The sequence below is a fragment of the Columba livia genome, chromosome 5 (genome assembly GCF_036013475.1).
Source record: "Columba livia isolate bColLiv1 breed racing homer chromosome 5, bColLiv1.pat.W.v2, whole genome shotgun sequence".
NCBI classification, from domain to species: Eukaryota; Metazoa; Chordata; class Aves; order Columbiformes; family Columbidae; genus Columba; species Columba livia.
The window spans coordinates 67,980,951-67,999,890 of record NC_088606.1 but is presented as its reverse complement, the minus strand read 5'-3'; the positions used below and the strand labels follow the sequence as shown (position 1 = coordinate 67,999,890).

Below are 18,940 nucleotides of genomic sequence, written 5' to 3'. Positions count from 1 at the left end.
AATCCTTTCTAAACAGGATTAATTAATCTGGCACCGCTACCTGGTAACAGGCAGATTCTGCGCCACACCGCTGGGCCAGAAGGATCTTTTCGCAAACCATAATTCAGTTTCAATACAATGAGGAAACAGATTTTTGCCTGGTGAAACGCAGCTGCTGCCGGGACACGCAGAGTCCTCCGCCAACGCCAGCGAGCAGGCGCGCAGCCTCGCCGCCCCCCACGCTAACCAACCAAGACAGGTTCAGCCTCTCGGGGGGAACCCAAACAACTCTACAGAATCCTTGGGTATTTCTTGCCCTGCTGGCGCTGCTCATCTCATCTCCTCTCCTCTCCTCTCACTTCTGGCTGTTCTTTTTTGGATTTTTGCTGCTGCTTCCCAGTTCACTTTGCAATGTTATCATCCAGACGAGGCCAGTGTGAGGGGAGCGGGAGGGACACGGGGATGGCACTGCGAACCTGTGAGCTGGATGAGCTTGCAAATTAATTTCTGTTCTCACACAGATGGTTTGACAATCAAAACCAGTACGTAACAAAGTGTGTCCTGAATGTTAGAGAGGAATTTGCAGATGAAAGCATCACCTTCTGCCTCTTCCATAAACAACTTGCAGGCTCTGGATTTCATTGCAGCTGCACAGAACCTACTTTGTATGAATTTCAATAAATAGCACAAAGCTTATTCCACAGCCCCCGCCAGCTTCTAAAGGACAAAAGTTAAGTGCAGGGGATGGCATGGGGATTTCGGGCAGAGCAGAGAAGGGCCAGCATCACCCTCAAGCTCATTTCAACAGGGGGAAATGTCTCAATTGCCATTTGTGACAAACCCCTGTGACACCACTCGTGCCCAAGGGCAGGACCCCCCAGCCCCTCGCTGCCCAGCTGAGCGAGCAGCCAAAAGGGGAAAATAACCCAGAGCTCAAAATAGGAAACCTACTGCTCACTGCAAAATGACCTTAAGATGCTTAAAAAGGAACCTCCTGAGGTCTAGAGTTGCATTTTTTTCCTACCTGACTTGCAGCCCAGATGTGGCAACACTGCTAGCTTCTACAAAATAGGAAACGCAATTACCTAAAGACACCGAGCTGATAAAAGCGTCCAGTGAAAAAGAAGTGGCAAAAACCAGCCAGTTTTCTCAGCTGGTTAGTTCTGAGGGGCCACTGATGGATATAACTTATCTACTGGGGCAATTCTTCATCAAAAAAGAGCAGCGACTTTCCCCAGGAGAAAGGAACGTACATGTGGTGGCAGCTGTGGCAGGAAGCAGAGTGATGTTTTTGGGGCAGTCCTTCTTCGCTGGAGTCGCAGGCATTTCATTTTCTTTTTTTCGCCTTTTATATGGCACGAAGAGTCGTACAGGGCCGCTCTAGGGAGAAAGGAAAACAGCAAAGGCATTACCTGAGGCAGCTCTTTGGAGACTCCGAGTTTACTCTCATCTTCCCAGAACAAGAGTGAGGGGAAGGCAGGAAGCAATTCATTAGTTTCAGGTGTGAGAAACAAGCAAATCACCCAGTTCACAGCAGAAAAGAAAGGCAGAACACCTGGCCAAGTCAAGCTCAAGACTTCTGCTTTCAGGACTTTAACCTCGGTTTTGAAACAAACAAGAAACCAAACTCCAAACCAACCAAGAAACCCAAGCAGTTTAATATGAAAATATGATCCAACATAGCGTATTACATTACTGCCTTATAAAGCATTTCTGACAGCTCAAAAAATTTGAATCAAAAATCACATATAGCTTTGACACCCCCAAAAGGCAGTTTATGTAAATACATTATTTAGAAAAGAAAAAAAGACGAGAAAGCAATAACCATCGCCCAGTTTTACTGAGGCTAGTACGCAACAGTGCAAGCAGCTCCTCACCTCCTTTCTTTATGAAGCACAGAAAAAGCTGCAACCACAGCCCTGCTCAGCACGTCCAGGACACTCAGAGCCTGCTCAGCAACGGCTGAGGCAGCTCCATTGATCAAGTGCTTTTAAAGCAACGGATGTAAAACCTACAACTCACCAGAGTCATGTCATCGCAGCAAGCAGCACAAGTACAAGAGGCAGCGTGAGGATTTAAAATCCCGTCCTGAAATTAGAAGATTACTAGTTCAGCATTAGAGTCACCCAAACACTAAAAGATTTAGTGCTTTTGTAGGGTTTTTTTCTGCTGAGAGATTCAGACAGCTCCCAGAAAGACTGACCGACTCCCTCCCACGGACCCTGCGCAGTCACAGAGAGCAGCTCCGCTCCACCGTGGGGATGCGGCGAGCAGACAGGAGAGTGAAGGAAGAACACCTTTCAAATCAAAAGGCAAGGACATGAGAATTTGAGACTTTATCAAGTTTCTGCCCAGGCAGAAACCAACTGTCAACCTAATGGCAATGCCCAGTTCTCCAGGAGACTCCTGGACACTGCGGGAAGTAAAGGACCTCAGAAAACACTCAGTGTATGGTGCAAGTGAAGAATATATTGGCCAGACAAACAGAATGGAGCAGATCAGGGTACTGAGTTACAGTCTCATGGGTCAGAGCTCACTTCTCAACTTGTGCGACCCAGCCCGAGGCTGCACTTCATCCTGCAGAAACCGTAACCCCTTCTCAAGCACAAGCAAGATTTGTATTATGATATTTGAAAACCATCTAGAAAAATTCCTCCCACACCACTGATTCTCAACCAAATCAAAACGTTGTTTCTGCCCCTGCCAGCAGAATGGAGGAAGCAAACTTAACCTTACGTGAATAAGGCACTGCAGGGGCCGCCCAGCGTAGCGGATGCTCCTCTTCCAGTCCTTGCTGCTGGCCCGTCCCGCCATCGCTTCAAACTCCGTGGGGCTGTACCAGTTGTCCCCTTGCTTAATGCACCTGCCGCGGCCTCCTGAAATGAAACAGAAGAAATAAACTGTTAGTAAAGGTGAAGAATTGTTTTGTCACTTTACTAAAGAAGCAAATACTGAAATTGCTGGACACAATAGCCGTTAATCTGCAGCAATCACCCCACAGGCCCTTCTGCTACTTCTCATCACTCCAGGACAACTGTGCCCATTTATTATCTCACCTGAGACAATGACAGTGCTTGCTTAGCGAGCGCCAACTTTGGGCCTTGCCAGCGCATCAAAAGGCTAGAAAAAATTACTCAGCCACAATAAAGATGAGTCTTTCTTGGATAAACACGGTGAATTTAAAGCCCTTCCTTAATTTGCACTTAAATTTCTAATCCTTCTGGTCCTGAAGCAAACTGTGCCCACGAGGCGAGCGCTGCGCAGTCAGCCCTGCCGACACAACTGCTGCTGCTGCCTCCTCAGCTTCCCGCAGGGACAAGAGAGACGAGGAGGGGCCAAGGCCGCTCCGGAGTCCCATTAGGAGACAAGCTCTCTATTTTCCATCCCAGCAGGGATCCTTTGGAGCTCTGCAGAAACACGACTTTCCTTCTGAGAAAAAGAACGTCAGAGGAGTCAACCTATTACTGGGGAGACTCACCGCACAGCAGCCCGTATCTTCAGAGATGTAGGAAAAAAGTTTAAAAGCCTCTGAAGAAAGAGCAAAATGGAAGAGAATGATAATATCCAAAGGGACTAGGCTGGCTAGGAAACTGTCTTTTTTCCTTCACAATCGGCCCTTAAAGTAGCCTGGTCAAAAGCACACGAGTAGCCGTCATGCCTCCTCACCCGAGGCCGTTGTTACCTGAGCCGAGTCTGTTTTTATACAGAATGCCGCTGATGTTCCGACACCTCACCGGGAGCTCGTTCTCATACACAGACGGGTCCCAGTTGTACTTGGTTCCAGTTTTCTCTTGGACAGATGTTAAAGGGGTAGGAGGAGATTGTGGTCCTTTGAAAAAACAGAAAAGAAAGGTGGCAGTGACCAAAAAGCATGCTGGCTGCTCCGCAACGCTCTCGGTAACCTCTATAAGGTTACAGGGCACACCACAAAAAATTCAGCTTGAATCTACTGAAAACGACTCAAAATAAAGCAAAAGGCATCTTAGGAAAGATGCTCTAAGCAGCGGCCCTGTGAGGGGTTTGGGGCACTCAAGGTTTGCCATGACATCCTGTGGGCACGAAGGGAACTGCCGAGCAGCCGTGAGCAAAAACCGCAGTAACGACGTCAGCTGCTGCCACACTCCAATATCGGCAAGCAGCCCCAGTGGAGATAAAACTAGATTCAAGGATAATTTCAAAAGAACCCATGTGCAGAACTAGGAGACTTGTATTTTTATTGTCCATATTAACGTGACCCACCTGCCTTTGGGGGTGGGATGGGTGTAGAAAGGCATCCAACAGCCCTGCAGCAGGGCAAGATTCTTCAAGAAGCTTATTTGAAAGGGTTAGGGCAAAGAATAAGAAAATTAAATATATTTCTGACAGGAGAAAAAAAAAAAGCCATCTGCGTATTCCTCTATTCCCAAGAAATTCAAGTACTGTCTGAAGAGGAGACAAATGATCCTTATAAGGCAACTGCATATTATTATGCACATAAAGATTTTTAATCCTAGAAACACAAAGTGGAGAAAAAGCGAACCCTCCGGGAGGATGACACTTCAAACGCGGGCTGCCTCATACCTGGGGTGAGAGGTGCCGACGGCCCCTTCAGCCCGGTGGTTTCGACGATGCTGCCGTCCGTGTGAACCACGATGAGCGTGGCTTTCTCGGTGTTCAAGCTGTCCCCGATTTGTAGGGCCGTCCTTCCAGACTGTAGAAGAAATGAAGAGTTTAAACTGACAGGGTTAAAATACCAATGTATTTCAGTATTCCTCCAAACCCTCTCAAACGTACCCTAAACCACCAATCAGTCTGGCAGTTATTAGGTCAGTTTTTGAGGTTTCGGTCAACCAAATTCAAAGGTTACATGTTCCAGGTCACCAGTTCCATTACAGAATGAGTATATGGGGGTGGAAAGATAAAAAAAGTGATACAGAAAAGAATGTATGTTCCCGAGACGGTTTTGTGGCTTAAAACCTGTATACTGCAATGAAAATGTACCTGGACAATAGAGTAGTGAGGTGGATTGCAAACTGGCTTAAGGAGAGAAGCCAGAGAGCGGTAGTCAATGGTGCGGAGTCCAGTTGGAGGCCAGTATCCAGTGCAGTGCCTCAGGGGTCAGTACTGGGGCCAATATTATTCAATATATTCATTAACGATTTGGACGAGGGAACTGAGTGCACTGTCAGCAAGTTTGCTGGTGACACCAAGCTGGGAGGAGCGGCTGACACGCCAGAGGCTGTGCTGCCATCAGAGACCTGGACAGGCTGGAGAGTTGGGCGGGGAATAACCTGATGAAATGTGACAAGGGAAAGTGTAGAGTCCTGCATCTGGGCAGGAACAACCCCAGGTTCCAGTACAGGCTGGGGAATGACCTATTAGAGAGCAGTGTAGGGGAAAGGGACCTGGGGGTGCTGGGGACAGCAGGGTGACCATGAGCCAGCACTGTGCCCTTGTGGCCAGGAAGCCAATGGTACCTGGGGTGCATTAGAAGGGGGTGGTCAGTAGATCAAGAGAGGTTCTCCTGCCCCTCTGCTCTGCCCTGGTGAGACCACATCTGGAATATTGTGTCCAGTTCTGGCCCCTCAGTTCCAGCAGGACAGGGAACTGCTGGAGAGGGTCCAGCATAGGGCAATGAAGATGATTAAGGGAGTGGAGCATCTCCCTTATGAAGAAAGGCTGACGGAGCTGGGGCTCTTTAGTTTGGAGAAGAGGAGACTAAGGGGGGACCTTATTAATGTCTATAAGTATATAAAAGGTGAGTGCCATGAGGATGGAGCCAGGCTCTTCTCGGTGGCAAACAATGATAGGACAAGGGGTAATGGGATCAAGCCGGAACACAAGAGGTTCCACTTAAATTTGAGAAGAAACTTCTTCTCAGTGAGGGTGACGGAGCACTGAACAGGCTGCCCAGGGGGGTGTGGAGTCTCCTTCTCTGGAGACGTTCAAAACCCACCTGGACATGTTCCTGTGCGACCTCACCTGGGTGTTCCTGCTCTGGCAGGGGGATTGGACTGGATGATCATCTGAGGTCACTTCCAATCCCAAACATACTGTGATACTGTGATGATACAGCTTGATTGCAAATCCTCATTTACTCTTTGCTAAGGCCCTGCAACGAAAGGACGGACTCACCAGCACATGTCCTGAAATTGAAGCTGCATTTGCCACAGATGTAGTGAAAACATTGTCTGCGGAGGCACCAACGTTGGCCACTGTCACTGTGGTGACTTCTGAAATGCAAACCAGATGTTACATTAATTTTTTGCTGCACCCATGGAGCCTGATAAACAGCTAACTATAGACTTGTATTTCCTTCTTCCTTCCTATTCAAAATTCGCTTTATTTTTCATGACACACTTATTACAAGCACAACCATTCTGATTTTTACTAAGCTTTGGGCTGAACACGCTTTAACCTCCTTGAGACCACAACAGTAGTTATGAGCATGTGATGAACTACAGGAACAATGAATATCGCATCTGTGCTAAAAAACCCCAAATTGTGATGCTTTTTATTAAAAGCGGGGTGACTGGCAAACACCAAGATAAAGAGAACGACTGCCTCCCCCTCTGCTATGCATTAATTTCAAAGGTGCCATTCCCTGTACGCTTGGTCTGGTTAAAAACTGCCCGAACTTACAGCCCAGTCTTTCTGTGATATACAGATCTTTGGCTGTCTGGCTGAAATCAGAGGGTTTTCAGTGCCTCGTGGGGGGCAAGAGGGGAAAACCAGCACTGGAGCTCCCATGGCGATACCCATCTAGGCATGAAGGGCTCTCAAATTCCCTGCGTATCAGGACTCGCCTTCACAGTTCTGCATGTTTCAGGGCACTTTGTTAACGGGACAAAGGGTCAAAGGAATTGTAAACGCACAAAGCCGGCTCTTGCTCATTTTACAGGGAAGAAACCGACATGTCATGTAACAGCGGTGTAATTCTGCGAGAGCCGCAGCCGGGACCTGGCCTGTCCCGAGGTGAGGCGGCCGCGGTGTGCGCGGCGCTGCGGGGCCGCGCCCGTGCGGGCCGGGGGTTCGGGGGCAGCCGGCGGGGCTGAGGCGGCCGCGCATGCGCGCTCCGCCCGCCCTGACCTGCGAAGGCGGCGGCAGCCTCGTCGGCGCTCGGCAGGGGTTCGGCTCCCATCTCCATGTGCTCGGCATCTGCCGCCATCACCGTCACCGCCGTCACCTGCGCCGCCGCCGCCTCCTCCTCCTCCTCTTCCTCCTCGGGGTCGGGGTCCGGCTCCGACTCCGAGGCCGCCGTTTGAGGCGGCTGCTGCTCGGGTCCTGCCGCAGCCGCCACTGCGGCCGCCACTGCCGCCGCCTCCGCTAAGCCCAGCTGCTTCGCCGCCGAGTCGGCGTCCTCCATCCGAGGCGTGCGGCGGGCGGGGGTAGCCGAGCCCGTCCGAGCGGGTCCAACGCCCGCCGCTCCCCCTCGAACGCCGCCGAGTCCCGCTTTGGGGGGGCGGACGGGGCCGCGAGGTGGGGGGGGCGGTCCTCCGGGGTCACTCGGGCGCTTTTCGGCGGGCTGCCGAGCGGTGCCGAGCTCGCCCGAGCGCTTCCGAACGTTTTCCCTGGGCTGAATCGAGCGCTTCCGAACCGCTTCCGATGGTGCCCGAAGTGTCCCGAGTCTTCCCAGGCCTGGGCCGAAGGCGATCGATGGTTCCCGACGAACGGGGCCCGCGTTTCCTGCCGGCTGGCCAATCCCAGGGCAGGACGCAGCCGAGCCCGGCCGAGTCCGTAGAAGCGCGGCCCGAAGCGGTACCTGACAGATCGGGTGGGGAACCCGAGCCCGCCCGAACAGGGCCGAGTCCCCGAGCGGTCCGGCCCAGAGGGTCGAAGAATCCCGAGCTCGCCCGAGTCCTTTCCGATCGCGCCCGAAGGCGGGTGAGGCGGACGCGAGAAAAGCCGAGCGGTGCCGAGTTCTCTCCGATCGCGTCCGAATTCCCCTTCGCCGGCCCGAACGGAGACGCCCGAACGGGCAGTGCCCGAATCCGCCCGAAAGCGGCCGAACCGGGCCGAGCGCTCCGATCGCACCCGAAGGCAGAGAGGGGGCGGGGAGACGAACGGTCCCGGCGCACGGGCTGCCGGGACGCCGGAGGACCGGCGGGGGCGGGGCGCCAAGATGGCGGTCGTGAGGCGAGGTGAGCGGCGCGTTGCCATCGATACCGGCAGCTCCTTCCCTGTGTCGCGGCGGGGGTGGGTCACCGCGGCGCTGCTCCCCACCGTGGCACAGGACACCTCTCGCCGCCCCAGGCGGGCGGACACGACGCAAGCGACGCGGGGACAGAGGTGGGCCCGGCCCGACAGCCATATCGCGACAGCCGCATCGCGACAGCCGCGACACGCTGAGGTAGATCCCGCAGCTGCGGGCCTTGTGTCGGCGTGAGGAGGCGTTTGTGCGGGCTGATGAGCACCTCAGCTCGCAGGCAAACAGCTTTCCTGAGCCCGAGGGACACTCCTTGAACATTCAAGTTTTTGCTTCAAATTATGAACCACCGGGACGCAGAGAAAAAAAAAGTCCTTCCCACTCATTAGCGGGGTCAAACTGGTTAATTTCCCCTTGCAAAGAGGTCAGAGGTTTCCCTAAAAGATATAAATTCAACCCCAGGTGGACAAAGTTGCTTTTGAAAGCTTTGGCCTGAGCAGTCAGCGTTTGCCCGAACCCCGAGGCCGCGCTGGCGCAGTGAGGGGCAGGGGCCGCAGCCTCTGCAGCCGCTCGGTGCTTGGGACGGCGCCGTGCCCTTCAGAAACAAGCCAGTGTTCCAGCAGATGGGCTGCGTTGTACCTGCGCCGTGCACAGCGTCGCTCACCGGCCTTCTGAACCCCGCGGCAGCTGGAGAACGGGTCAGACTCTTGTCACGATTTTCTTTTCCCTGTACAGAACGCTCGCTTTCCAATTAACCCCCCCAGCTGCAAGTTCATTAATCCTCGTGGTGAGATGGTCTGGGGGTGCTGGGAAGAGCAGCCTGCTCTTATACCTGACATTATACATTCAGCTGGCATAGTAAGGACGACGGAGCTGCAGGTTCCCTGTCAGGGCCTGGTGTGGGGTCTACATGTTTCACCCGTGGGACACGTCCCCTGTCACTCAGGGGGGCAGCCCGCTGGAAATAATAGCAGCTCTCAAGCCGCTCCGCGGGACAGATGCAGGAAGGTCGTCAGTGCCCTCTGGTGGAAAATCACTTTCAAAAATAAAAAGTTTAAAGCTGGAGAGCTGCCATTAGGGATTCACCTGCACAGTAAAATCGTATTACTCTAACTATACCACTGGCGTCACGGCAGCGTAGCTGCCCCGTGTTAATAAGGCTACACCAGTACAGATCAGTGTTTGGTTATACAGGAAAAGTTTCCAATCCAGACACTTCTTTGGAACATTAACATCTGCACATGCGTTGTGGTACTTCAAATTAACACCCTACTTCACATTCAAAAATCGCCTTAAAACAGAGACATCTCCTTGTTGCGCAAGACACGTCACCTTGACACAAGGTGTTACTTTCACACGAGAGCTTATACCGGGGTATAAATACAAACGCATCTTTTACCATTAGTCGCTGCAGAATAAGATACGTAATTAAAGCTTTAACTCCCATTCTGCAACAAGAAGCATCAAAATGTGAAGGGATGAGCCTGTTGGGAGCTCCAGTCCCTTCAGAGATACAGCACAAATCACCGAAAATTCCTGCCTATTTCCACTGTGTTCCCAAATCGGGTACTTTAATCAGGTGCCTAAAGTTAGAGGGGATTAATTTGGGCCCAACTGCATAAAACTATGAGGTGACGAGGCCAGTGCCCTCCAGAAACCCGGGGGTGAGGATGGGGAGGTGAGCGTGTCCCGCTGATGCTTCCGAGCAGACGGGTGAAATGGCCTTTCACAGGCAGTTCTGCTCTCTGGGGAACAGTGACCATAACTTCTCAATTCCTCATGTGGCTGCAAGAGGCTGAGAATATTAATGAGTTACTTAAGAGCTACTTTAGTAGGTCAGTGCCATCATGTTGCAAGGGAATTTTATCCGTGTGTGTATTTTGCAGAAAGAAAACCGTAAAATGCAGTGGTTGGCTTAGAGAAAGTATTCTGTATGATTTCTGTGGGTGATTGGAACAGAGAATCATAGAATCGTTTGGTTTGGAAAATCTTAAGGTTTTGCATAGAATGACTGTGCTTTTGAAGGGAACCGGTTGGGAAGGGTGTTATTTAGAGGAACCAGGGAATGCTTTCTCACCATTTCAAAACAAGTGGCACATTCTGGTTCCCTTGTGCGTTCCCCGTGTTCCGGCGTCGTTGCAGGGAGGGATGTCACCTGCGAAGGGACGGGATGAACGAGTTCTGGGTGGTGCCTCTGCTGCTCTTCATGGTTTCAAAGAGATGGGTTCCTTGGTGACTTTTCACAACAGGGGTTTCCCCCAAATCACTTTAGAATTGATGTAGTTGAACAAGTTATTTCTGGAACCTGAACTGCATAATGTGAGAAAACAGTAAATCTTGCCATCAGCTGAGAAAAACCAATTTCTCAAGCGTGCTTGACGTCTCTAGTAACATCAGTTGTCTGAATGTTTCTGCAGCACTTTTGGGAATATTTAGACTCATTTTCTTCTCTTTGATTTTTTTCCTTCTCCAGGGAAAGGAAGAACTTCATCAGTTGTATCCTTTTTGCATGTGGGAATCTTCAGGAGGTCTGGCTGGAATGCATTCACATCTTCCTGTCTAATCAATCTGCACAATGCTATTTTTGTGTTAATTCTGTAGAATTTTCCATCATCAGCACCATCCCTATGAAGCAAAACCAGTAAAACACTTCTTCCAGGGGAAGATTTTTTTGCAGCATTAGCTGAGATTTTGCGGCGAGCCCCTGAACCCACCCTGCGGTCCTACATTTATGGTCACGTCACTCTCATTTCCTTAGCAAGCGAGGCTAAAATGGGATCTGTGGGCCGCTGGGCCCCGCGCCGCACACCCCACCTCACCCCACCTCACCTCACCTCACCTCACCCGCAGCCCACAGGAGGTGGTAAAAGCAGCTTTTAGTAGTAGTTCCTCTTCTCTCATGTTTATTCCCTCTGCCTTCACTCCTGCCAAGATCTAAGAAGCCTCCAAAGAGGAGACACCCTTGGCCTCAGAGATTTCCATGCTTAGAACCTATCTAGTAATTTTTTGCTCCACCTTCCTCCAACTGGAAAAACCCCCAAACCTGGTTCTGTTTTAATGAAATGAGCTGCTCTGGGCAGTGGAACAGAGCCAGCGTGTGGGTGCTGCTGCCTCCAGAGACCCGCTGGGCAGTTCCCCTGCGTCTCCCCGTGATGAAGTCCCTGCTCGCAGAGATTCAGGACTGGAAAAGGGAAGAGAGGGGAGGATAAAGAATATCTTGAGTATGGAAAGCCAGGTGTGGAAATAATGAAATCTGCACTGAGATCTTCTTCTATCGATTACGTTGTATTATTTAAAGCTAAGAAAGGCATTTGGTATCATTTGGTTATCAAAGACGCATATGAACGGGCAAACTTTCTGGATTCTGGAGCCACATTCCAGCTTCTCCCTGTGCTGGTGAGCCCCAGGACGTCCTACACATCTCCTCTATTTTGTTATCACATGCTGCCGTGCCTCAAGAGAAAACGATTCCTTCAGTGCGGATCTACCTGCCAGATAGGAACTGGGGGCGTTTGGAGGGTGTATGACGGATTGTGGAGCTCTGAACTCCCTGGCAGTGGATCCACGTAGATCTATCTGCAGTCTCAAGTGACTTTCTGAACCCGACCCAGGAGGCCACAGTTGAAGCATTTAGTAGGAAAAGGCCCAGCAGCAGATCTTGAGGTTACTGGGAAATGGTGATTTGATGAAATGGATCCCACCTCATTGCTCTGAGAAATCCTTAACAACAGGAATCAGCTCTCATCTCTTCCTTTACAGATTCTATTTTATGTAAATGGCATCTATTACATCTTTTACTTCTTGGTGACTCTTGCAATGATTGTTTATAAAAGTAAGTTGCACATGTTCTAACCCAGACACTGGCCGTGTGCTTATGACCCAGCTGTGGTTTGTCAGCATGCCTGCTCTATACTCCTGCTTTATTTACTCTGTGTTATTTGACAGGTCAAGTTTTCAGTTATCCAGATGACTTCTTGGCTCGTGATCTAGCCCTGCTTTTCATTATGGCCATTCTTGAAGCGCTCCGGTTATACTTGGGTATGTCACGTTATCACTGGGCCTTTTCAGCGGAATATCATCTCTAAACGTTAATCATTCTGAAACTGAGTGTGTGTCAAAACCTGCCAGTTTAGCAGAACAGCAGACAGTTGGAGATTATTGTTCATTTCTGTCATTAAAATTTAACTGACTGATCAATATATTTGGCCAGAGGGTCAAACAGAATTTGCTCTCATATGAAATATAATCTATAACACCCCTGAAAGCAAGAGCTGGGTTGTCAGCAAGCAATCTAACTGGGACAGCACCTACACCTTTCCCTTCTCCCCATCTGGAAGACACACAGCAGTTCCAATATCTTCATTTCACGGAGGCAGAACAGTGTAAAGTGCCTCCTGATCCCTCTCCAGAGCTTGATAAAACTTCATAAAATCCTTTTTTTTTAAAAAAAACAAGTTCCTATTAAAATTCCTAAGCCATTTATGGAAGGTGGGTCTCTGCCGAGTCAGCTGAGTCGCTGCGGGGTGAGTTCCCCCGCTGCCTGGAGCCCGCTGGACGAACAAAGCAGCGAGTTGCAAACCTAACGCAGTCAAACAGCAAAATCTGCTGAGACCGGCTTGGAAATAACATGCAAGGAAGAAAAAAGTGCAGCTTCTCCACTATGACAGTAACTTGAAATAGGAATAGATGAGCAGGGAACAGAGAAGATTCCATATTGCGTAAGATTTTAAAATCAGGTTGGATGTCCTTAGATGTGCATTGCAGTTGTCACACCGAGTGTGGCGCTGGGGGACCCGGGGGAAAGTTTGGTGGTTGATTGAGAAGCTGAGCGATCAAGCTGGTTGCAGCTTCAGAGCCAATGATCTGTGGTGTGACTTTGAGTATCAACTGGGTGCTTTTTATTTGGATTAACTCTGGTCAGCAAGAAGTGGACTGTCTGTTGGTGTTTGTTCTTACGTTTGCTGACAGAGCCTCAACTGGGGCTGGTATTTCAGTGTGCTCTGAGCTGTGACAACTAGAGCCTTTTTTGAACAGGAATATTCTCGACGTGGCTTGTGATATTGCCAGGAGAAATCAAAGACTCACATCAGCTTTTTGTCTCCATCCAGGCTGCAAGGGTAACCTGACAGAAGAGGAGGCTCCGCTGGGGCTCAGCCTCGCGGTCTCGGTGGGGAGCGTGGTTTTCTCCGTCTACTTCTTGGTGTGGCAAACGTACGTGCTGAAAGCAGACGTCATTCTAAACTCTGTTCTCCTCTGTGCTTACGGGTTTGAGTCGGTACTAAAGGTCTCAGCCATTGCTGCTTTTGTCAGCTAAACCCCAGCAGTTTTCAACACGTTTTCAACATTTCTTCTATAAGAGTGGGGTTCTATTTTAAAAAAATCATTCTTCTGCATATAAAAATGCTGTAAAGCTTTCTCCTGTTTAAAGCACAGGCTCTTGAGGGGCAGAGGTCTCCCTGAGCGGCGGGTGAAACATCCTGTCCCGCAGCTGTGTTACACCATCTCCTCAGCTTATTGCTGGGCAAAGGCAAGAGGCGATTCAGCAAAAGCGCTTAATGCTCTCGTGTTCATCAGGGATCGAGACTGAATTTTCATTCCCAACACAGAACAGCGGCCAGCGCATTGTCTGGCTACGCGCTGTTGAGGTTACGTGAGTCTTCACAGCGCAACAGCAGCCAAAGTGACACCGAAATGAATGAGGCCAGCGCAGTCCGGGCTCATTTCTGCCCTCCCACAGACACTCGTGTGTTTGAGGGCACAGGTTTGCTTCTCATTTCATTTCATTTGTGTTCTCAGAGCCCAGTGGTAATTTCCCTGCCTTTAGTAGGGCAGCACCTGCTTTATCCCGGTGGGAGAGCTGAGTTTGCGCGGCTGGCTCTTAAGGAGCCGGAGGCCCAAGGCGGGAGTGTGAGGGTTCCAGTGTTCTATAGGGAGGCCTTAAGATGAGTGGAAACATTCACTAATCGCTCACCCTTCTGCCCTGTTTCAAAGTCCAACAGAATGTTGTCGGGTGTATTTCTATTCAGTGTTAAATGTGTTGATTTCCATGATTCTGCAAAAATTCCTGCATTCAAGCCTTGTTTTCTAAATGAAGAACAGTGTGCAATTTCCTATTTTTTTACTGTATCAAAAATATGTATTAGTGTAAAGCTTGAGGAGTTTGTGGGCTTTTTGTACAAGCAGGCTTTTATATTCACAATTTCCTATTTTTGTATTTATTTATTCAAATAAATGATGTTTGCGATCTAAGAAGCGTTTGAAGCGCAGAGCACCTCGTTCAGATGGCGGGCTGCAGCTCCGCCTGGCAATGCTCACGGAGCGTTTGGACAACGCCCTCGGACACGGTGTGAATTTTGGGGTGTCCGGTGCAGGGACATAGTTGGACTCAATGATTTGGGGATCAGCTGCACCCATGAAGACAAGGGGACAGTGACAGAATTGCGCACTAAGGAGCAGTCAGGAAACGGAGGGACCAACATTTTCTGTGCTTAATCCGCGTGAATCAAACACCCGCCCGTTTGTCCTTCCAGATTTGCGTGGCATAATGGAATGTACCCACCGCATACTTGTCACATACCAAGCTGTATCTGCCCCACTGATGACAAACATACCAAGCAAAACTCCTTTCTGTATGCATACAAATAAAACATTTTTTCCTGGTACTTACACCTGCCTTATACAAAGTACAAATCCGACAGTTTCTAAAGGAAATACTTCAAAGTGGAATTTGGTTTTACCTGAATGCAGGTGGAACGCCAGATGGGGTCTCACACGTTAACTTCGGGTCACAGCATCTGCACTTGACCTTCCTTCTGTGGTGCTCGCTGCAAACAAAATACAAAATACCAGCATGACCAGGGTGCGGATTCAGGAGCCACCCAACGCCAGCGGAAGGCGTCCCTGCCCCGGGTGTCGGACCCACCATGGATCCAGATCACCGCCCCCTCGGCTACGGCCCTACAAGCAGTTGTGACGCTGCGCCATCAAACCAGATCCCTGGGCTGATGGGGCAGAAAAGAGCCCTCAAAAATGGTTCTTTGATGAAGGTGTTAATGAGGTGATGACGGCCACGTTTCTGCTGTCCCCACAGCAGGCCATGAGTTCGGGACAGCCTGCAGGGTAAAGCAGCCTCCTCCTTGGGTTTTACAAAACCGTGTGTTTTCTATACACGTTATAAACGTGGTGAGCCCTTTGCTCCCTGACCACCACCCAGATGAAAAACAAGAGAGGGACAACGCTTGCTGCCAGTCAGCAATGGGGTAAACGTACACATACGATAATGAACACACATTTTAAGCTCATTTCAGAGGACAGCCTGGTGGCTGGCAGCCTGGTCACAGACACCAGGACGGCTGGCAGCCCTCACCGGCACCAACCTGGGTAGGCACCCTCAAGAGGGCAGGACAGCTCTGCTTCGGTTTTCCAGTTTACAACAGAATTGCCCATGAACTTTTTTTGGATTAGATGAGCAGGCACTGGGGTCCTTCTGCTGCTGAGAGCCCTTCGCTCTGATGAATGTAGAGGCAAGAAGAGTCTGGAAGCTTCAGATAACTCCTCTGTCTTGGGTGTTTCCAGGCGTTGAATGGGAATTGTCGTTTCTGCTGGTGACCCTGATTTCCTGACAGCTTCTCTGCACGCTGAGCTGGCACAAAGACCCAGAGCTGCCCTGGCCAGGCGCTCCTCTGCAAACCGGTCCCATTCAGAGAGGCAGAGCACGGCACAGTGAAGCCATTGATGACATTTGCCAGACATAAGATTGCTGGAGCTTTTAATTATGAGGCCCAGCCCTTCTGAAACAGGATGAGCAAGTTCAATGAAAATGGCATTAAAAATTTAGAGGAACACATATTTTGAGGAGCTGGGTTTGGGTGTTGTTTACTCTGCGAGGGAGAAGTCTTTGTTCTCCAGCCATCACAGGCTGTCTGCCGCCAGCCTGATTTAAAAGGCTGATCCTGAGAGGCAAGTTACCCTCCTGGGATTTTAAACTCGGAGATACTCTGAGAGATCGGGCTTTATGGGTCCGTGGCCTTTGTGTGCTCCTGGGGAGGCAGAAACAGCGCACAGACCCAAACCCGTCCAAAGCGGCGCAGCCCCCAGCGACCAATGTCCCTGTCACAGCACTGAAGGGCTTCGAGCCATCACCAAAGGAGCAAGGCTGAGGATACTCCATCATTTGGTTCCACAACTGGGAGCCACGTCAGCAGAGTGGCCGTACAGGGACTGCCACCATGTCACAGGGTCACCCCATGTCCTGCACCGCGTTTTCCCCAGGATCTCACTGACACCGCAGCGAGGAGGATGACTGGGCACTGGGCGGGTGCATCACACCGCGGATCAGTTCACGTTCTCCCATGGCGGAAGAGGTCGTTCTGTCAAAGCCGAGCTGCCAAAACCGTAACTGTGATGCGGGAAGCGGGCTCTCTCCTGCCCGCCCGGCGACATTCCTCCCGCAGTAACTCACCCGGGGCGGCTCCCTGCGCCGCGGCGTCTGAACACGGGCCAGGCAGCGAGATGAGCGCCGGCCCCCATACCACAGCAGGCACCGGAGAAAACCACGGTGGCAGGGAGCTCGCCAAGCGCCAAGTTAGGGATGCCAGGCGTCCTCCAGACCTGCGTCCTGCGGTGGAAACGTTTTCCTGTTTCTTCCTCCGGTGTCTGTCGGGGTTGCAGCTGTTCCTGGTGACGGGGGGTCTCTCTAGCGTGCCATGGGGTCAACACATGTTGGACAGGCCTGTGATGCACATGCACTTCAATAAAATGCTCTTAAAAGCCCCGTTTTTTGGAGAGAACTGGCTAACCAGCTGGATCCCACACTGCCACAAACATGTCTGTGAGACCCATATATCCAGCTAATGTTTTACAGCTTAACGATCCCATTCTTTTAAAAACGTTAAGTCTTGAGGCAAATGAAACCAGTTGTTCCTTGAAAGCACTATGCCTGCCCCCACAAGAGACCATTTCCCAGAGCTCAGGGTCCCTCCAGGCCCCAAACACAGCGTCTGCAGACCCCAAGCACAACCCACACATCCTCCTCACAGTCTCGCAACACAAACTCAGGAGCGGCCTTGCCATCTTTTAAAATTTCCCCCTGGAGACTATGTGATGAGGCTGGGGTTTCTAAAGAAACCCTTCCCATAGAGCACAGGAACAATGTTCAGCACAAGCTCAAGCGCGGTGCCAAGACGTGTGGCACAGCCGGGCCCTGCTGCCCCCTACTCCCGGTAGAGCTGGGGCACAACGAGGGGCTTTGTGGCCGGGTAAACCCGAGGAGCACAGTGCGGGGTACCCGGGGGGCTCCGCTCCTCACCCCGCTGCTTCGGGGACCTGGGCAGAGAGGCTGCTTTGCCCTCTCCCCATCTCACCTTTCCCCGCTGCAGATGTCAGGGTCGGAGCACAGCTGGAGGAAAACACCCTGCGAGCCAGCGCGGAGCTGCGGAGGAGAGCACCGGGCTGCACAAAAGCTGCCTTGTTCCCCCGCAACGAGGCGGTTGGGCAGCGCGTCCCCCCCTCACCGGCGATGGAAAACCCAGCTCCAAGCACTCCCTTGCCACCCCTCGGGTACCAAGTGTTCACGGGTGAAAGAAACCTGAAGTTTTCCACATCCTTCCCAGCCAGCACCTCAGCTCTGGGTGCCCTTGCACCAAAGGCCCAGCCACCCCCAGCACCTTGCGGGGATGCAGCCAGTTTGCCAGGGCCACCGGCTCCTGGTTATACAGTAACCTGTTGCTCCGGGTCCAGCTCCACCTCTCGCTGCTCCACATCCCTCCCCTTCACTCTCCTCTGCCAAGAAACCTCTGTCACCTGCTCTCAGACAACCAGGGCGAGCGGCACCAGGACGAAAGGGCAGCAGCGCGGGGACCCCCGGGCTGGGTGCCGGGTGGGCTTTGCCTCCCTCTCCTCTCCATCCTCTGGGCCGGGCAGGCAAAGCGCCGTGCAGGGAGGGAGAAGGAGCTTGTTTGCCGGAGAATGGCAGCAGGATTTAACTAGGAGGGCACGGCAAACTGGGAGAGGACGCACGGGAGCCGAGGGGACAGCGGGAGACGAGAGCGGCTTCTCAGCACCGGTGAGTCCCCTTCGCAAAGCCTAAAACTTCGCATTCCACCCCCCCAACATTTATCTGCGTCAGAAGTCTGGCGGATTGTGCTGCGGAGGGAGCGGGACAGGAGAGGGGGCTGGGCTGGGCGAGCAGCGCCTACAATTGGCTTGGCTTTGGAGGGTGAAAAAAAGTATTTTTTCCAGCATTATGTTTTCGGGGTTTGCTTCCCGTTCCCGCACTTCCCCGCCGGGCCTGATCAGTAGGTGGCACTTTCTTGGCAGCAAAATGTCCGTCTGGCACAAGAACAGGGCTTTTTTTTTCCTGTTCCTAATGAAGTCTGGAGATGTAGTTTTAAGCAGCTGTTTGTTTGTAAGTTTTGGGGTTTCCTCCTTTCGGGACACGTACAGAGATGAGTTTGCTGTTCCCCGCGGGGCACCTGGTGCTCCTGTGCGGGGTGAGATCCCCCTACCCGGGGCCCTGGCAACATCCACCCCCCATTCCCCAGGCAGGGAAGGGCTCAGGGGGAGCTGCCCCATCCCTTGTGTGACAGCTTGGGCTCCGGGAGCTTTCGCTTGCCCCGATGAGCCAGAGCACAGCTCTCCTGTCCCTTTCACTTATTTGCCTGGAAAATGCCGGTGCAAACTCCACCGAGGACAAGGCTCAGGGACAAACTATTTGACTGACGTTATTTTTAAATACTGGAAATAATTGTGAGACAACACAGTAGTAAAATAAGGTAATTGCCCTGCTGTAATTAGGGCAACGGGGAGTAACGCTTACGCTGCTGGGCTGCTGTGAAA

General features: G+C 51.5%; 3 protein-coding genes across 9 annotated transcripts in view; 2 read left to right on the top strand and 1 right to left on the bottom strand.

Moving 5' to 3' along the window:
• The window catches only part of DEAF1 (DEAF1 transcription factor), a 36,213-nt gene extending 18,473 nt beyond the window's left edge, over positions 1-17,740 (bottom strand). For 3 of the 4 annotated variants that reach the window (XR_010473282.1, XM_065066411.1, XM_065066413.1), the window contains exons 1-7: positions 7,048-7,324; positions 6,094-6,191; positions 4,540-4,669; positions 3,662-3,808; positions 2,716-2,855; positions 2,002-2,067; positions 1,233-1,359 (exon numbers count right to left, since the gene is read on the bottom strand). Coding sequence is in view for 3 of the 4 variants with exons in the window: in XM_065066411.1 (XP_064922483.1) it covers positions 1,233-1,359; positions 2,002-2,067; positions 2,716-2,855; positions 3,662-3,808; positions 4,540-4,669; positions 6,094-6,191; positions 7,048-7,324 (985 nt within the window). In the remaining variant the exon portion in view is untranslated. Of the gene's footprint in view, positions 1-1,232; positions 1,360-2,001; positions 2,068-2,715; positions 2,856-3,661; positions 3,809-4,539; positions 4,670-6,093; positions 6,192-7,047; positions 7,325-14,841; positions 14,929-17,466 lie in introns of those variants that run through there. The other variant, XM_065066414.1, reaches the window with a different exon arrangement.
• TMEM80 (transmembrane protein 80) lies at positions 7,564-14,770 on the top strand. Of its 4 annotated transcripts, none has more exons than XR_010473284.1 (5): positions 7,564-8,099; positions 10,578-10,600; positions 11,037-11,936; positions 12,050-12,142; positions 13,213-13,241. XR_010473284.1 is itself a non-coding variant. In XM_065066470.1 (5 exons), the coding sequence occupies exons 1-5, from the start codon at positions 8,081-8,083 to the stop codon at positions 13,416-13,418; spliced, it is 435 nt and encodes a 144-aa protein (XP_064922542.1). In that variant the 5' UTR covers positions 7,990-8,080; the 3' UTR covers positions 13,419-14,770. The 4 variants fall into 4 exon arrangements, 2 of the variants coding, with proteins under 2 accessions (XP_064922542.1, XP_064922543.1); XM_065066470.1 differs by having other exon boundaries at positions 7,990-8,099; positions 11,843-11,936; positions 13,213-14,770; XM_065066471.1 differs by having other exon boundaries at positions 8,042-9,939; positions 10,588-10,600; positions 11,843-11,936; positions 13,213-14,770.
• Positions 17,741-17,916: 176 nt separating the features above from the next.
• Positions 17,917-18,940, top strand: part of EPS8L2 (EPS8 signaling adaptor L2) — a 46,782-nt gene continuing 45,758 nt past the window's right edge. Inside the window, exon 1 of the mRNA XM_005509834.3 lies at positions 17,917-18,167. The gene's annotated coding sequence lies outside the window, so the exon portion shown is untranslated. The remainder of the gene's footprint in view (positions 18,168-18,940) is intronic.